At 40.0% G+C, this 13,415-nt stretch overlaps 1 protein-coding gene and 1 pseudogene across 1 annotated transcript; both read right to left on the bottom strand.

Annotated features, from left to right (window-relative positions):
* Nucleotides 1–678: 678 nt before the first annotated feature.
* LOC106368942 lies at nt 679–13,400 on the bottom strand (annotated as a pseudogene).
* Nucleotides 11,116–13,311, bottom strand: LOC125588479 (vacuolar protein sorting-associated protein 45 homolog). The gene is made up of 7 exons (XM_048759845.1): nt 13,250–13,311; nt 12,875–12,934; nt 12,745–12,805; nt 12,266–12,508; nt 11,840–11,942; nt 11,510–11,577; nt 11,116–11,274 (listed from the first exon to the last, which is right to left on the bottom strand). Exons 1-7 carry the CDS (start codon nt 13,309–13,311, stop codon nt 11,116–11,118), a joined length of 756 nt encoding a protein of 251 aa, XP_048615802.1.
* Nucleotides 13,401–13,415: the final 15 nt, after the last annotated feature.

Genomic DNA, 13,415 nt, shown 5'->3' with positions numbered 1-13,415 from the left:
GGTTCGGTTTCGGTTTTTCGGATTTAGAAATATAGGAACCGTTCGGGTTTTTGTAATTTTCGGTCCGGTTTCGGTCCCGGTTTTTTCGGTTCAGTTCCGGTACGGTTTTCGGGTTTCGGATAATATGCCCATGATTACCGCCCGCAGCCGCAAACGTTAGCTGGAGCGAGCTTTTGAATTTATGAGATTCGGAGCGGTTTGAAGTGGTTTAGAGCGATTTGAGTGATTGTTACAAACCGCCGACAACCGATACCAACCGCAAAAGCTGCGTTTGCGGGTGGTAGCGGGAAAACCAGTCGCCCCCTTAGTCACTTGTTTAATGGCTTTTTAAAGCTTAATGGCTTAGCTTGTTTATGTTCAGCTTTAGCTCTTGTAGACTTGTAGTGAACACTTTTAGTCACTTGCAAATCTGACCCCTTGAAGCATTCAGTGTATTGCTTCTTCTAACCTGAAAATTTGAATAAATCGAGTAGTTTTCTAGTAGCTAATCTTTGGCTTTGTTGGCTTGTTGCAGAGCGACGATTGTTTGAAGAGACTCAAGAATCTTGGAGAGCAACAACTAAGTTTTGGCTGACTTGGAGAGTTAGAATTCTGTTTAATAAAACGAGTGTTATACTGTTATATGATTCATAATTTGAGAATGTAAACTTTTGTTTTTAATTTCAACGAAGATAAAAATGAATAAAAGACACATTTTGCATTTACATGATCATACTTGAGTTTTTAAAAACATTTAAATTTAAGTTAAACTTGATATGCAAAAAAATATTGACTTGTAAAAAAATTAAATGGGCTAACCCTGGTCCAACCCTAACCCTTAACAAAAAGTAGGTACATAACATCCCTAGTTGTATGCATAACTTTGTCTAATTTATACAAAACTTTGTTGTTGTACATCTCTTCACACCATATGGCTACCTGATCTTGAAATCCTTTGTGCTTCTTCCAAGTCCATTAGAAATCTGACACAATCAAATTCACTTATTCAGCATGATACAGTCTTCGGTTATGACATACGAACATTGAACTGCGGCTTATCCACAATTCCACACACAGACGAACCAGCATTACCCATTTTAGTTGAACGTACCTTTTGGAATTAAGCACTGCGGTGCCGCCGAGAATAAACCGAATGACAGAGGTGGTGGCATTTTGAAGAGCAACAGAGCGTGATTCCTCGTACGTTGTTCCACCAACCATGAATATCACCACCTCTTGTGGCCTTTATTAACCAGTATTTATGCATACAATTAGTTTTAAGGCAAGTTTTACGCATAACAAAACATGAGTAGGTTGCACATACCGTCCCTGTTGAAAATGATCTCCAGCAAAAGGTTAGTCCACATCTCGTAATCTCCCTCTGTTTTTTTTTTTTTTTTTTTGCGACGAATCTCCCTCTGGTTATGCTCTCCATTGTTTGAAACAGAAGAGGTTGATGTTGAGTGTACACATTCTCAACCCCCTGTATTTATTTTTTTCAAAAAGTCAGCAACATATGACATATTACACAAAAGCCCGCTTTCGTGTTTGTCATGAAATGGCAATCATCGAAAACTTGAGCAGGCAGAGTATATAATAATAATAAACTCCACGATGATTGCCGTTTCATGACAAACAGACAGCTAAATATAACATCTTTTAGCATCAGATTCCTATTCAAAACATCATGGACAAAGGAGCAAGCCAAATTAGGAATCTAGCAATCACCTGAACTTGTTGTACAGCCTTGTGCTCATCAGAATCAGCCAAGATATGACTCTGAGTATCCTTCAACAGATTGGAGAAAACTGAAACATTCATATTATGAAAAAATCAATCAAACTATTTAGCAACTGATAAAACTCGAGATTCTTGAAAAGATGAAAGAGCGGATCGTACTGGTGTTCTCCGAATCAAGGATTGGACTGCTGGTAACGTAGCAGTGAATAGTGAATAGTGAATACTGAGTAGACTTTGCCTACGAGTTTATCATTATTAACAAGAGGAAGCAACTCCATCTTGTTTCTCAGTGTACGAGGGAGTCCTAGGAGTTCCAGGCGTTTGCTGTGAAAGCATATGCCTTACGTATCCATAGAATGTGCAGCCCACAAGCACATCCAACAGCTTTCATATACGATATTGGGTTGCGGAATATCAACCATGATACCAATACAGCCTCCGCAACCTGCAAAAGGTACATGAACCATGCTCAAGACAGATGTTGAACTAGAACATATTTAGTTATGGTGCTAAAAGATTGTTTTGGATACCTTGAGGTTTCCAGCTACCATGAATGTGACTGCAGTTGTGGAGAGAATGACATGGAAGATGGAGAAGTTGAGACAGAAGGGCTAACACACCAGAAATGAAGATGATGATGAGCGCTGACCACGGAGACGGGTGTGCTTCAAACCAGCTCATAATCCCGTTGCCTTCCAGTAGTAATACCGGTATCGCAAGGATCATGGTGGCAAAAGCCGCCATGTAGTATACTGTGTTTATGCTGCATAAAAGAAGAACAGAACAATCAAATGTGTTTATGCTGCATAAAAGAAGAACAGAACAATCAAATTTTTCTTCTATGCAGACAAATATTCATTGGTTAACTTCTCAAACTCTTAACCGGAAAGAGAGATACATCAATCACCTTTTCAATAAAGACTAAAAAGAAACACTGTCATCGATCATAGAAAGAGACTCATGAAGAGCACTGACCTGTCAAATTTATAACCATGAAGAAGAGACTCAGCAAGAATGGTCTTAGTGGAAGTAGCTAAACACCCAAACAGAGCAGCACAGAATCCAAACATGTTGAAAATAACCTCTGTAACAGAGGTCAGAAGAATCCCTCCAACAATGGGGACAAGAGACGCCCAAATACGCCAATCGAAGTACTTCCTCCACAACTGCTCAAAACACAACAAGAAACAATCAGACTCTCTTGAGATCCAAGAACAGGCAAATAGAGAGATCATCTCAAACCCTAACCTGTAGTAGCTGGAGTGAAGGACTTAATCGTCTGCATGAAAGAAACACTATGTTTGATGCAAAACATGAAAGAAATTGGGAAAATCCTCCTCCATCGATCCTCTGGCTCAACCACGATCAAAGGTTTAAGCTTCAAGACGTTGTTTTCAGCAAGCTAGACGTGTTATAAGTACCTTTTTAATCATAAAATGTAGCCTAATTTACACTAAACTCTGTTGTTGCACGTCCCTTCACACCATATCGCTACCTGATCTTGATATCCTTTGTGCTTCTTCTAGGTCCATGAGAAATCTGCAACAATCAAATTCTCTTATTCAGCTAGCGTTTCTTATGATACAGTCTTTGGTTATGACATACGAACCTTGAACTGACGCTTCACACAGACGAACCAGTATTTACCCATTTTAGTTGAACGTACCTTTTGGAATTGAGCACTGCGGTGCCGCCGAGAATAAACCGAATGCCTGAGTTGGTGGCGTTTTGTAGAGCAACAGAGCGCGATTCCTCGTACGTCGTTCCACCACCCATGAATATCACCACCTCTTCTGCTCTTCATTAACCAGTAATTATGTATACAATTAGTAAAGGCAAATTTTACGCATAACAAAAACATGAATAGCTGCACATACCGTCCCTGTTGGATTGATAGAGTTTGGATATCTCTAACTCACGGAACTAGCAATCCAATAAGAAAACGATACAGCTTCGAAGCACAATTCAAGCTACACTCTCATGGCGAGCATAACATGAATCATCACTCTCATGGCGACTGAGAGAGAAGACTCATAGCGTCTTTCTACAACAACATTCAAAGCAAAACCCTCATCTTCCACTGTTCTTCACTCTTATACTCGTCTTCTTTCTCGTGAACTGTAACTGCAAAGCCTCCAAGTCTATCAGAGTCTCTTCTCAACCATTCCTCATTTAACCACGTAAGCCTCTTAACTTGCCATGTCACACAACTCCATTTGATCAGCCTTTGACTCTTAGTTCTTTGATCTGCACTCGAGATTAGATGTATATCAATACATCCCCAATTGAAAATAAGCTGTGTGAACTTCATTGACAGGACATGGAAACCAATCCCTTCTTCAGAGAGTTCACAAGACGTGATTGAAACCTCCGCCAACTCAACTTTGTACTCACTCACTTCTGTGTCCTGTCTGTGCATCCTTGATTTGTACTCACTCATTCTCTTATACTTGAACATCCTTGATTTGTAAATCTTTTCCCATTGTTGCTCTTATTGTATCAGAAACAGTAGTAGATGTATCTTGACATGTAACAGTAAGTTGCTTCTTTCCTCCAGTGATTTATGAAACTCCACATGAACCATCCAGTGTCTACTCAGTTCTGTTTCTTTCCCATTGCTTTCTAATCATTTTCTTGAGAAAATCAGACTTGCTTGCTATTATAAGCCACCAAATCAGCGCATCCATTAACCCCAAGCCAGCAAGTACTCTCTTGTATACTCCCATCCTTGAAAACAAGCTTGAGCAGCACATAATGATGGAATCACTCTCAAGAAAAGACCCACGTTGCTGCAACGTTAAACACCACCACTGCCAAATAATTGCATCCAATTCCCCGTAAATGAGTAGTGACCATGAATCTGCTTTCAACCCTTGTGTATAAAACTGCTGCAGATTCCAAGGTCTTGTATCTCCATCGATGCCAAACAGAAGAGTACTCTTTCTTACTGAATCTTCTCAGACATCTTTGTAATCTCCATATCGACGTCCAATCTAAAGAAAATATGAAGAATGGCTTCCCATTGCAACGGCTCCACATCTCTGTTGGATCCCCAAGCTTTAAACACAGAATATAGCACACGTTTGATGTAGCAAAATATCTCTGAAGATCACTCAAAGTCTGAGACAGCAAAGACTTCCTCTGAGTTGCAGGAGACGTTTGCAGGGCAAGACACAATGTAGAGTTGACATGCTTACTCTCGTACACAAGCTGATAATGGATCACATAAAACGTCATATGCTCTGGCCTTCTGTTCCCTGGAAACCACTGTATCACCACTGCCATATCCGCTGCAGACATTATGCAAGAACTGATGTATGGCATATATTGAAGTTCCACAATCTCAAGCTGTTCACGAGGGTTCTGAAGCCGCCTCCGCAACAATATTGATTTGTATTTAAACTTCCAAGCTTTGTATATCTTCTTCTGCTGGTGCTTCTAAAATCGAAAAGACCGCTTTCGTGCTGATACATCAATTTCTGAAACACAAAAGCATCTTTCAGTTCGAATGAACACAGGACACACGAAATTCTCAGACTAAAAGCAAGTTGGAGACAAGTTCCCATCACATTCATGCAACACGTGATTCATTAGCGGGAAGAAATCACTTTTGGAGAGCTTATCCGACAATTTCAAAACTTACAGCTGTTTCGTGTGCAATCCTTTTTGCAGTATCATAGGTCCTCTGGTATCTGAGGACAGGTCTACGTTTCAAAGCCAGAAACACGGCCGCAATTCCATCAACAACCCTATCGGAGTAGCGCTGCAAACTAGAGGGATCGACAACTGCTGGGAGCATATATAGGTGGGTTGATGGCATATTCAATGTGAAATGAGAAGGATCACCAGCAAAAAAGTCTGCATAAAACTCCTGCAACATAAAAACCAGAAAAGAGTATGTTAAATAAACCACTACTACGTCTAGTTCACCAAGCAACACAAGTTCAAATGAGTGAACTTGCGACAAGCAAGGGGAAAATAAAACCGAGAAACTTCTTAGAGACAGCTTAAATCATATACTAGGAAACATTTTTTTAGCATCAGTCTCCTTTTCAAAAAATAACATGGAGGAAGGGGCAAGCATTACTACGTCTAGTTGGTTTAAATCAGTAAACTTGAGACAGGCAGAGTATATAATAATAATAATAAACTCCACGATGATTGCCGTTTCATGACAAACAGACAGCTAAAAAATAACATCTTTTAGGATCAGTCTCCTATTCTAAATATCATGGAGGAAGGAGCAAGCCTGAGTAGGATTCTAGAAAAAGCACCTGAACTTGTTAAACAGCCTCGTGCTCATCGAAATCAGCCAAGATATGAATCTGAGTATCCTTCAGCAGATTGGAGAAAACTGAGAAAAAGAAAAAAAATCAATCAAACTATTAAAAAATTGATAAAACTTGGAGATTCTTAAAAAGATGAAAGAAGGGATCGTACACAAATGGTGTTCTCCAAATCTAGGATTGGCGAGCTGGTATCGTAGGATGCGACATCGATTCTTTCGAAACGGAAATTGAATCTACCATCTCTACAAGGAAAACTTCTTTCCGAAGCAGCTCTGACTGTGAATACACAATGCTCACATTGCTTACCTACAATACACAATGAATCACGGTGCTCAGATACATATCAGGTGTGAAGACGCGATCAGAATTATACCTTCATGCCTGAAATATCGTGGAGCATCCGGTTTATCGTTCCACCGCGAAATTTGAGATAGTGTTACCTCGTTCGATCAGATTCCGGAGACCTGGTTTTGTTTATTTAGATCTTTCCATTAATCTAGAAATGAATCCCCGAGAAGAAGAATTTAAGTTTTTGGTTTTGCAAAATAGTCCCTAATCTTTTGGATATTCCTCTTTATCAACACTAGTCTAATATTTGTTCAATTAAACCCAAATTTCTAGATGACGAGAGGACAAAAACGGCGGTTAGCCTTTACAAAACGTAGAAACATAACCACGTTTAGCTTTATCGTAACAACAGCATCAGAGCGGTTTGGTTCGAACGCTAGGGTTTATTTATTTACCACCCATGAATCTACTAATCAGTAATTATGTATACAATTAGTTTAAGGCAAGTTTTAAGCATAACAAAACAAGAGTAGGTTGCACATACCGTCCCTGTTGAAAATGATCTCCAGCAAAAGGTTAGTCCACATCTCGTAATCTCCCTGTGGTTATGCTCTCCATTGTTTGAAACAGGAGGCTGATGTTGAGTATACACATTCTCAACCCCCTGTATTTTTTTCAACAAGTCAGCAACACGACATATAGGAAGTTCCTTGAGAGGTATAATCTCAGATACAGACCATAAGTCCACGAGCCATGTTGCGTGCTATATTCATAAGATCTCTGTTTCTAAATAGATCATCAGTACGCTTCTCCACACCGCCTTGCTTCAATAGAAACTGAACAAGCTGCAGTTCTGTGACATCCACAAAGTTATGATATGAAAAAAATGCAACCCCAAGTATAAACTGAAAGTCAGTCTTTTCATGCTATTCAGAAATATAAGTTAGACCCACCATGGACAGATATATATATATATATATAAGTATAGTAGTAGAAGAACTACAAATCATTATACCACCTTTGAAGGAAGTGCAGAAGAATATTCCAAAGGTACAAGAAAGAGATGCAATTCAAACTGAAAGGTGCTAAGTTTGACATTGCCCCTGGTTTGTACTTGGGAGACCGCGAAGCCAATTTGTTGAACAGTTGCCTCAACTGTACGGGATTCTCTTTCTCAAAGCGCAGAGCATACAGCATTACCAAACGTAGCCGGTCGATGTCAGACACGCTTTCGTTATTTAAGAGATCCGTAACTGCCTGCAAATAAGCATGAAAAGAGTCAGGTATTGAATGCCAAATTATTCAGTCAGACTTTCTGCATGTTTGCTACTGATAAATCACTTCTATGTATGCAACATGTGATTTTCCCATGTAAACAACGAATAAATGGAACATTCAATACCTCATATGCAGCTCCTTGGCCACCATTGCAAGCCAAGTCCTGCTCTGTTTGTGAAACCAGCATCAGTTTCCTTGCTTCAAGTAGCTTGCTCATTTCAGTAATCAGGGTTACATGCTTTGAGACATTGCCTTGCATTTTTTTGTACTCAGGGTAGTTGTCAACAAATCTGGCCATGTCCTCTGTAAAACCAAGACATTCACAAATTATAATCAAACCTAGCATTTGAAACTGAATATCTTTGCAGGAGCAAGACTAAACATATTTTACCTACTGTCTGGATATTTTGGTTACTCTTTGCCACCTGCTGAAAGTCATCTACCATTCGCTTGATGTTCATTCCGATATCCCCAAAATTTTAATACATGTTAGATTTGAAGAATGCATCTTGTTTCTGATGAGAGAACCACCTCCTGCCGGGAAAAGGGACTTATTAGCTAGCTGCGAGATTATCAACTAATAAAATACGGTACTGGAGAATAATCACAACTTGCTGATCTTTTGGAAGACTTCCAATGGCTCTCAAGTCAACTTTATTATCCTCAAGTCCTATGAGTTCGTGCGCCATTGCCTACTGAAAAAAATCGTTTCCAGGGCAAGCCACAATGTAATCTCCATATCGACGTCCAATATAAAGAAAATATGAAGAATGGCTTCCCATTGCAACAGCTCCACATCTCTGTTGGATCCCCAAGCTTTAAACACAGAATATAGCACACGTTTGATGTAGCAAAATATCTCTGAAGATCAAAGTCTGAGACAGAAAAGGCTTCCTCAGAGTTGCAGGAGACGTTTGCAGGGCAAGCCACAATGTAGAGTTGACATGCTTACTCTCGTACACAAGCTGATAATGGATCACATAAAACGTCATATGCTCTGGCCTTCTGTTCCCTGGAAACCACTGTATCACCACTGCCATATCCGCTGCAGACATTATGTAAGAACTGATGTATGGCACATATTGAAGTTCCACGATCTCAAGCTGTTCATGAGGGTTCTGAAGCCTCCGCCGCAACAATATTGATTTGTATTTAAACTTCCAAGTTTTGTATATCTTCTTCTGCTGGTGCTCACGTATTACTCTTCTCACTTTGTGAGTAACTTGTTGGTGAACACGGTGAGACTGCCACAGACCAGTAGACACCTGAGATTGCTTCCCATGTTCTGCAACTTTCATCACATTCATACGAAACCAGTCATTCTTGAAGCGTATAAACTTTGCAAAAATACCTTTGACCTCAATGCCACTTCCTTCTTCCGCAAACGACAGATTTTCCTGTCTCAGTAGTTTTGTCTGTGGCATTATAAACCATTCCTCCATCAGCTTATGGACAAACCGTGGTAGAGCTTTAGTGTGCTTCCCTTCTTTGAATTTGAACATCCACGATTTAGCTGACAACCATTTTTTCCTCCGTTGAAACCGTTTCCTACAGATCATTTGCTGAAACACATGGTGTGCTTCTGACTTCTCACTGACAATGCTACAACCATATAGCGAACGTAAGTTGCTGAACCGTACAAGTGCATTACCAACGTCCTGAGGAAACGGAAGCAACTGATTCTGAGTAACACTATCAACCTCCCTCAGTGAAGTTGTTGTCTCCTGCGACTGTCCCTGGCACTACGCTCTCTGTACGAGTTGTATCCCGTGTGAATCCTCGTAGAAAATCAACTCTTCCTCTGTCAATACTGTCTCCTCACTTAGCTCTTCCTCGTGACCAGTCTCAGGAAATAAATCTTTCTTTGGCATTATTTCTGGTGAAGATAACGCATAGACAAGACAGTCCCCAGAGCTCATCGAAACTTCTTCCACATATGGATTTGTCTCTTCAGTTTCATGATAAGCAGAAACATCTTCATTCCTAAAAGGTGATTCTTCTGTCAAATTTACTTCCACAGTTACTGTCTGCTTCACTATATCTGTTTCAGGAACAATCTCACAAACCAAATCTTTCTGGTGTACTTTTGCAACAGAGGTTAAAGAAGCTTCTTCCACCGTTGTGCTATGCTTCTCTACTTCTGTCTCATGAACACTTTCACTGAGCACAGTGGATTCATCCTTCACATTCACATCTACTGTAGAGCAGCACATAGCATGACCAAATCGAGCTAGCAGTTGCTTCTTAAAATCACTCCAATCCTTGAATCTCTGTCTGCGCATCATCCAATAAAACCACTTATACGCATCACCTTTTAAGTACAGAAAAATGAGGTCAAGTTTTGCATCATCTTCGTAATGAACAAAGAACCGATCAGCTTGCACAATCCAACTCTCTGGATTAGCTCCATCAAACATAGACAAATGCATCAAAACAACTTCCACCACAAATGGTGATGCTATTTTCTCTACAAATATTCCATGAATAGCTCCACTGCGAAAACTTGAGTCCTCTTCTACACGCATTTCAACTGAAGAACAACTCCGAACATGGCCAAATCGAGCCAATACTCTGCACTTAAAACCAATCCAATCCGTGATTCTCCTTCTTTCTGTCTCCCAAGCAAACCACCTATACGCAGGGCCTTTTAAACACAGAAATACCAATCCCATTCTCTCCTCATCACTAAAAAGGCGAAAGAACCTCTCCACTTTTCAATCCAGGAATCTGGATTAGTTCCGTCAAACATAGGCGTAACACTTTCCCGAACATTCTCATCAAAAGCTAAAACATTCTCAGGTCGATAACCTAGTGGTAAATTCCTCCGGTTTTGTTCCAGGTATGAATCTTGTACCTGAGAATGAAAACTCGAAGACTCCGGAGGTTCGCTCATTTGTTTGCTCGTAAACATCGACTCAGATTTGAGTGATTTCTCAACGGTGGAATGATCGGAGAAGACAGAGACCACCGACGAAGCAGTCTGCAACCTGCTCGCGTCATATCTGTAAACTCCGTGACTTCCATAACCTTCGCAACCTCCGTAACTTTCGCAACCTCTGTAACTTTTGTAACCTTCGCCAAATTCATGGATTCTCTCAACTCGCAGAACGATTCATCCAATTTCCTCATCATCGCGTTAGATCCGAAAATGATCTCCAGCAAAAGGTTAGTCCACATCTCGTAATCTCCCTCTGGTTATGCTCTCCATTGTTTGAAACAGAAGAGGCTGGTGTTGAGTGTACACATTCTCAACCCCCTGTATTTATTTTTTGCAACAAGTCAGGAACATAACATATAAGAGGGAAATCTAAGTTCTTGGAGAGGTGGTATAATCCCATAATATGAAAAAATGCAACCCAAGTATAAACTGAACGTCGGTGATTAAAAATATAAGTTAGAACCACCGTGAATAAACTCGAGGAAACAAGTATAGTAGTAGCAGAACTACAAATCAGTATCCACTTTAAAGGAGGTGCAGAAGAATATATTCAAAGGTACAAGAAAGAGATGCATTTAAAACTGAAAGGTGCTAAGTTTGACATTACCCCTGGTTTGTACTTGGGAGACCGTGAAGCCATTTGTTGAACAGTTGCATCAACTGAACGGGATTCTCTTTCTCATAGCGCAGAGCATACAGCATTACCAAACGTAGCCGGTCAATGTCAGAGACACTTTCGTTATTTAAGAGATCCGTAACTGCCTGAAAATAAGCATGAAAAGAGAGTAAGAGGTTTTGAATGCCAAATTATTCAGTCAGACTTTCTGCATGTCACATCTCTGTATGATTATTTTGATGGATCCAACATGTGATTTTCCTGTGGGTCAGCGAATAAATGGACATTCCCCAAATATATTCAATACCTCATATGCAGCTCCTTGGCCAGCATCAGTTTACTTGCTTCAACTAGCTTGCTCATTTCAGTAACCAGGGTTACATGCTTTGAGACGTTGCCTTGCATTTTTTTGTACTCAGGGTAGCTGTCAACAAATCTGGCCATGTCCTCTGTAAAGTCAACGCATTCACAAATTATAATCATAACTAGCACCAGAAACTGAATGTCTTTGCAGGAGCAAGACTAGCCATATTTTTACCTACTGTGTGGATATTTTGGTTACTCTTTGCCACCTTCTGAAAGTCATTCATTCCCAATATCCCCAAATACATGTTAGATTTGAAGAATGAATCTTGTTCCGATAATAAAACCACCTCCTGCCAGGAAAAGAGACTTATTAGCTAGCTGCGAGATTTTCAACTAATAAAATACGGTACTGGAGAATAATCACAACTTGCTGATCTTTTGGAAGACTTCCAATGAATCTCAAGTCCACTTTATTATCCTGAAGTCCTATGAGTTCGTGCACCATTGCCTACAGAAAGATCTCATCAATGAGAAGTCTTATTCTGGACATATGGACATATTATACAACAGAGAGTAGCACAATAACAACACTTTTAGTCAAGTTAACCTGATATGTCCACTGATCAGGCAAAGGGGTAGCCGTCTAAAGTCGAAAAGACCGCTTTTGTGTTGATACATTAATTTCTGAAACAGAAAAGTATCTTTTAATTCAAATGAATACAGGATACGCAAAATTCTCAGACTAAGTAATCTGGATATAAGTTCTATCACATGCATGAAACAAGTGATTCATTAGCGGGAATATATAGCTTTTGGAGAGTCTGGTCTCACAATTTCACACTTACAGCTGTTTCGTGTGCAATCCTTTTTTGCAGTATCAGAGGTCCTCTGGTATCTGATGACAGGTCTACGTTTCAAAGCCAGAAACACAGCCGCAATTCCATCAACAACCCGATCGGAGTAGCGTTGCAAACCAGAGGGATCGACAACTGCTGGGAGCATATATAGGTGGGTTGATGGCATATTCAATGTGAAATGATACGGATCACCAGCAACAAAGTCTGCATAAAACTCCTGCAACATGAAAACAGAAGTTCGAATCAGTAAACTTGCGACAGGCAGGGGAAAATAAAAGCTCTACAATCATGACCGTTTCATTACAAAACGAGAAACTTCTTAGAGACAGCTTAAATCATATAATAGGAAACATTTGTTAGCATCAGTCTCCTATTCAAAAAATCATGGAGGAAGGAGCAAGCCACTACTACTACGTCAAGCTCAGAAAGCAACACAGCTTCGAATCAGTAAACTTGAGACAAGGGAGGGATAATAAGCTCAACAATCATGAGCGTTTCATCACAAACCGAGAAACTTCTTAGATACAGCTAAAAGTAACACTTTTAAGCATCAGTCTCCTATTCAAAACATAATGGAGCAAACCTGAACTTGCTGTACAGCCTCGTGCTAATCTGAGTATCCTTCCAACAGATTGGAGAAAAACTGAAATGTTCATTAGAAAAAAAATCAATCAAACTACTTAACAATTGATAAAACTCGAGATTCTTGAAAAGATGAAAGATGGGATCGTACACAGATGGTGTTCTCCGAATCTAGGATTGGCAAGCTGGTATCGAAGCTTCTGAATGTTCTCCGAAGTAGGACGGAGATTGAATCTATCATCTCCACAAGGAAAACTTCTTTCTGAAGCAGCTCTGACTGTGAATACACGATGCTCACATTGCTAACCTACAATTCAAATAATGTAATCAAACGAAGGTTATGAATCGGACAAGCTTCGTGGTTATCGGATTTTACCGTTTCGGAGCCGAGTATGAGGAGAACCTCTTCATGCCGGAGATATCCTGAAGCATCAGCATCGTTCGATCAGATCTTCGATTGACAATGAAGGTTTGGCGAATTCGTTTCTGTCTTTCAGATCTTCCAATAAATCTAGAAATGAAGAAGTCCCGAGAACAAGGAA

This window comes from Brassica napus, chromosome C6, assembly GCF_020379485.1.
Source record: "Brassica napus cultivar Da-Ae chromosome C6, Da-Ae, whole genome shotgun sequence".
NCBI lineage: Eukaryota > Viridiplantae > Streptophyta > Magnoliopsida > Brassicales > Brassicaceae > Brassica > Brassica napus.
This window is presented reverse-complemented; position numbering and strand designations above follow the sequence as displayed.

Excerpts from the sequence above, each read along its gene's own strand:
- LOC125588479 (XM_048759845.1), bottom strand. The coding sequence starts at position 13,311 with ATGCTGATGCTTCAGGATATCTCCGGCATGAAGAGGTTCTCCTCATAC. Across the intron at positions 12,935-13,249 it reads TCATACTCGGCTCCGAAACG|TTTTTCTCCAATCTGTTGGA; the intron begins GTAAAATCCGAT and ends TGAACATTTCAG. Across the intron at positions 11,275-11,509 it reads AAGGCAACGTCTCAAAGCAT|GCAGTTACGGATCTCTTAAA; the intron begins GTAACCCTGGTT and ends GCTTATTTTCAG.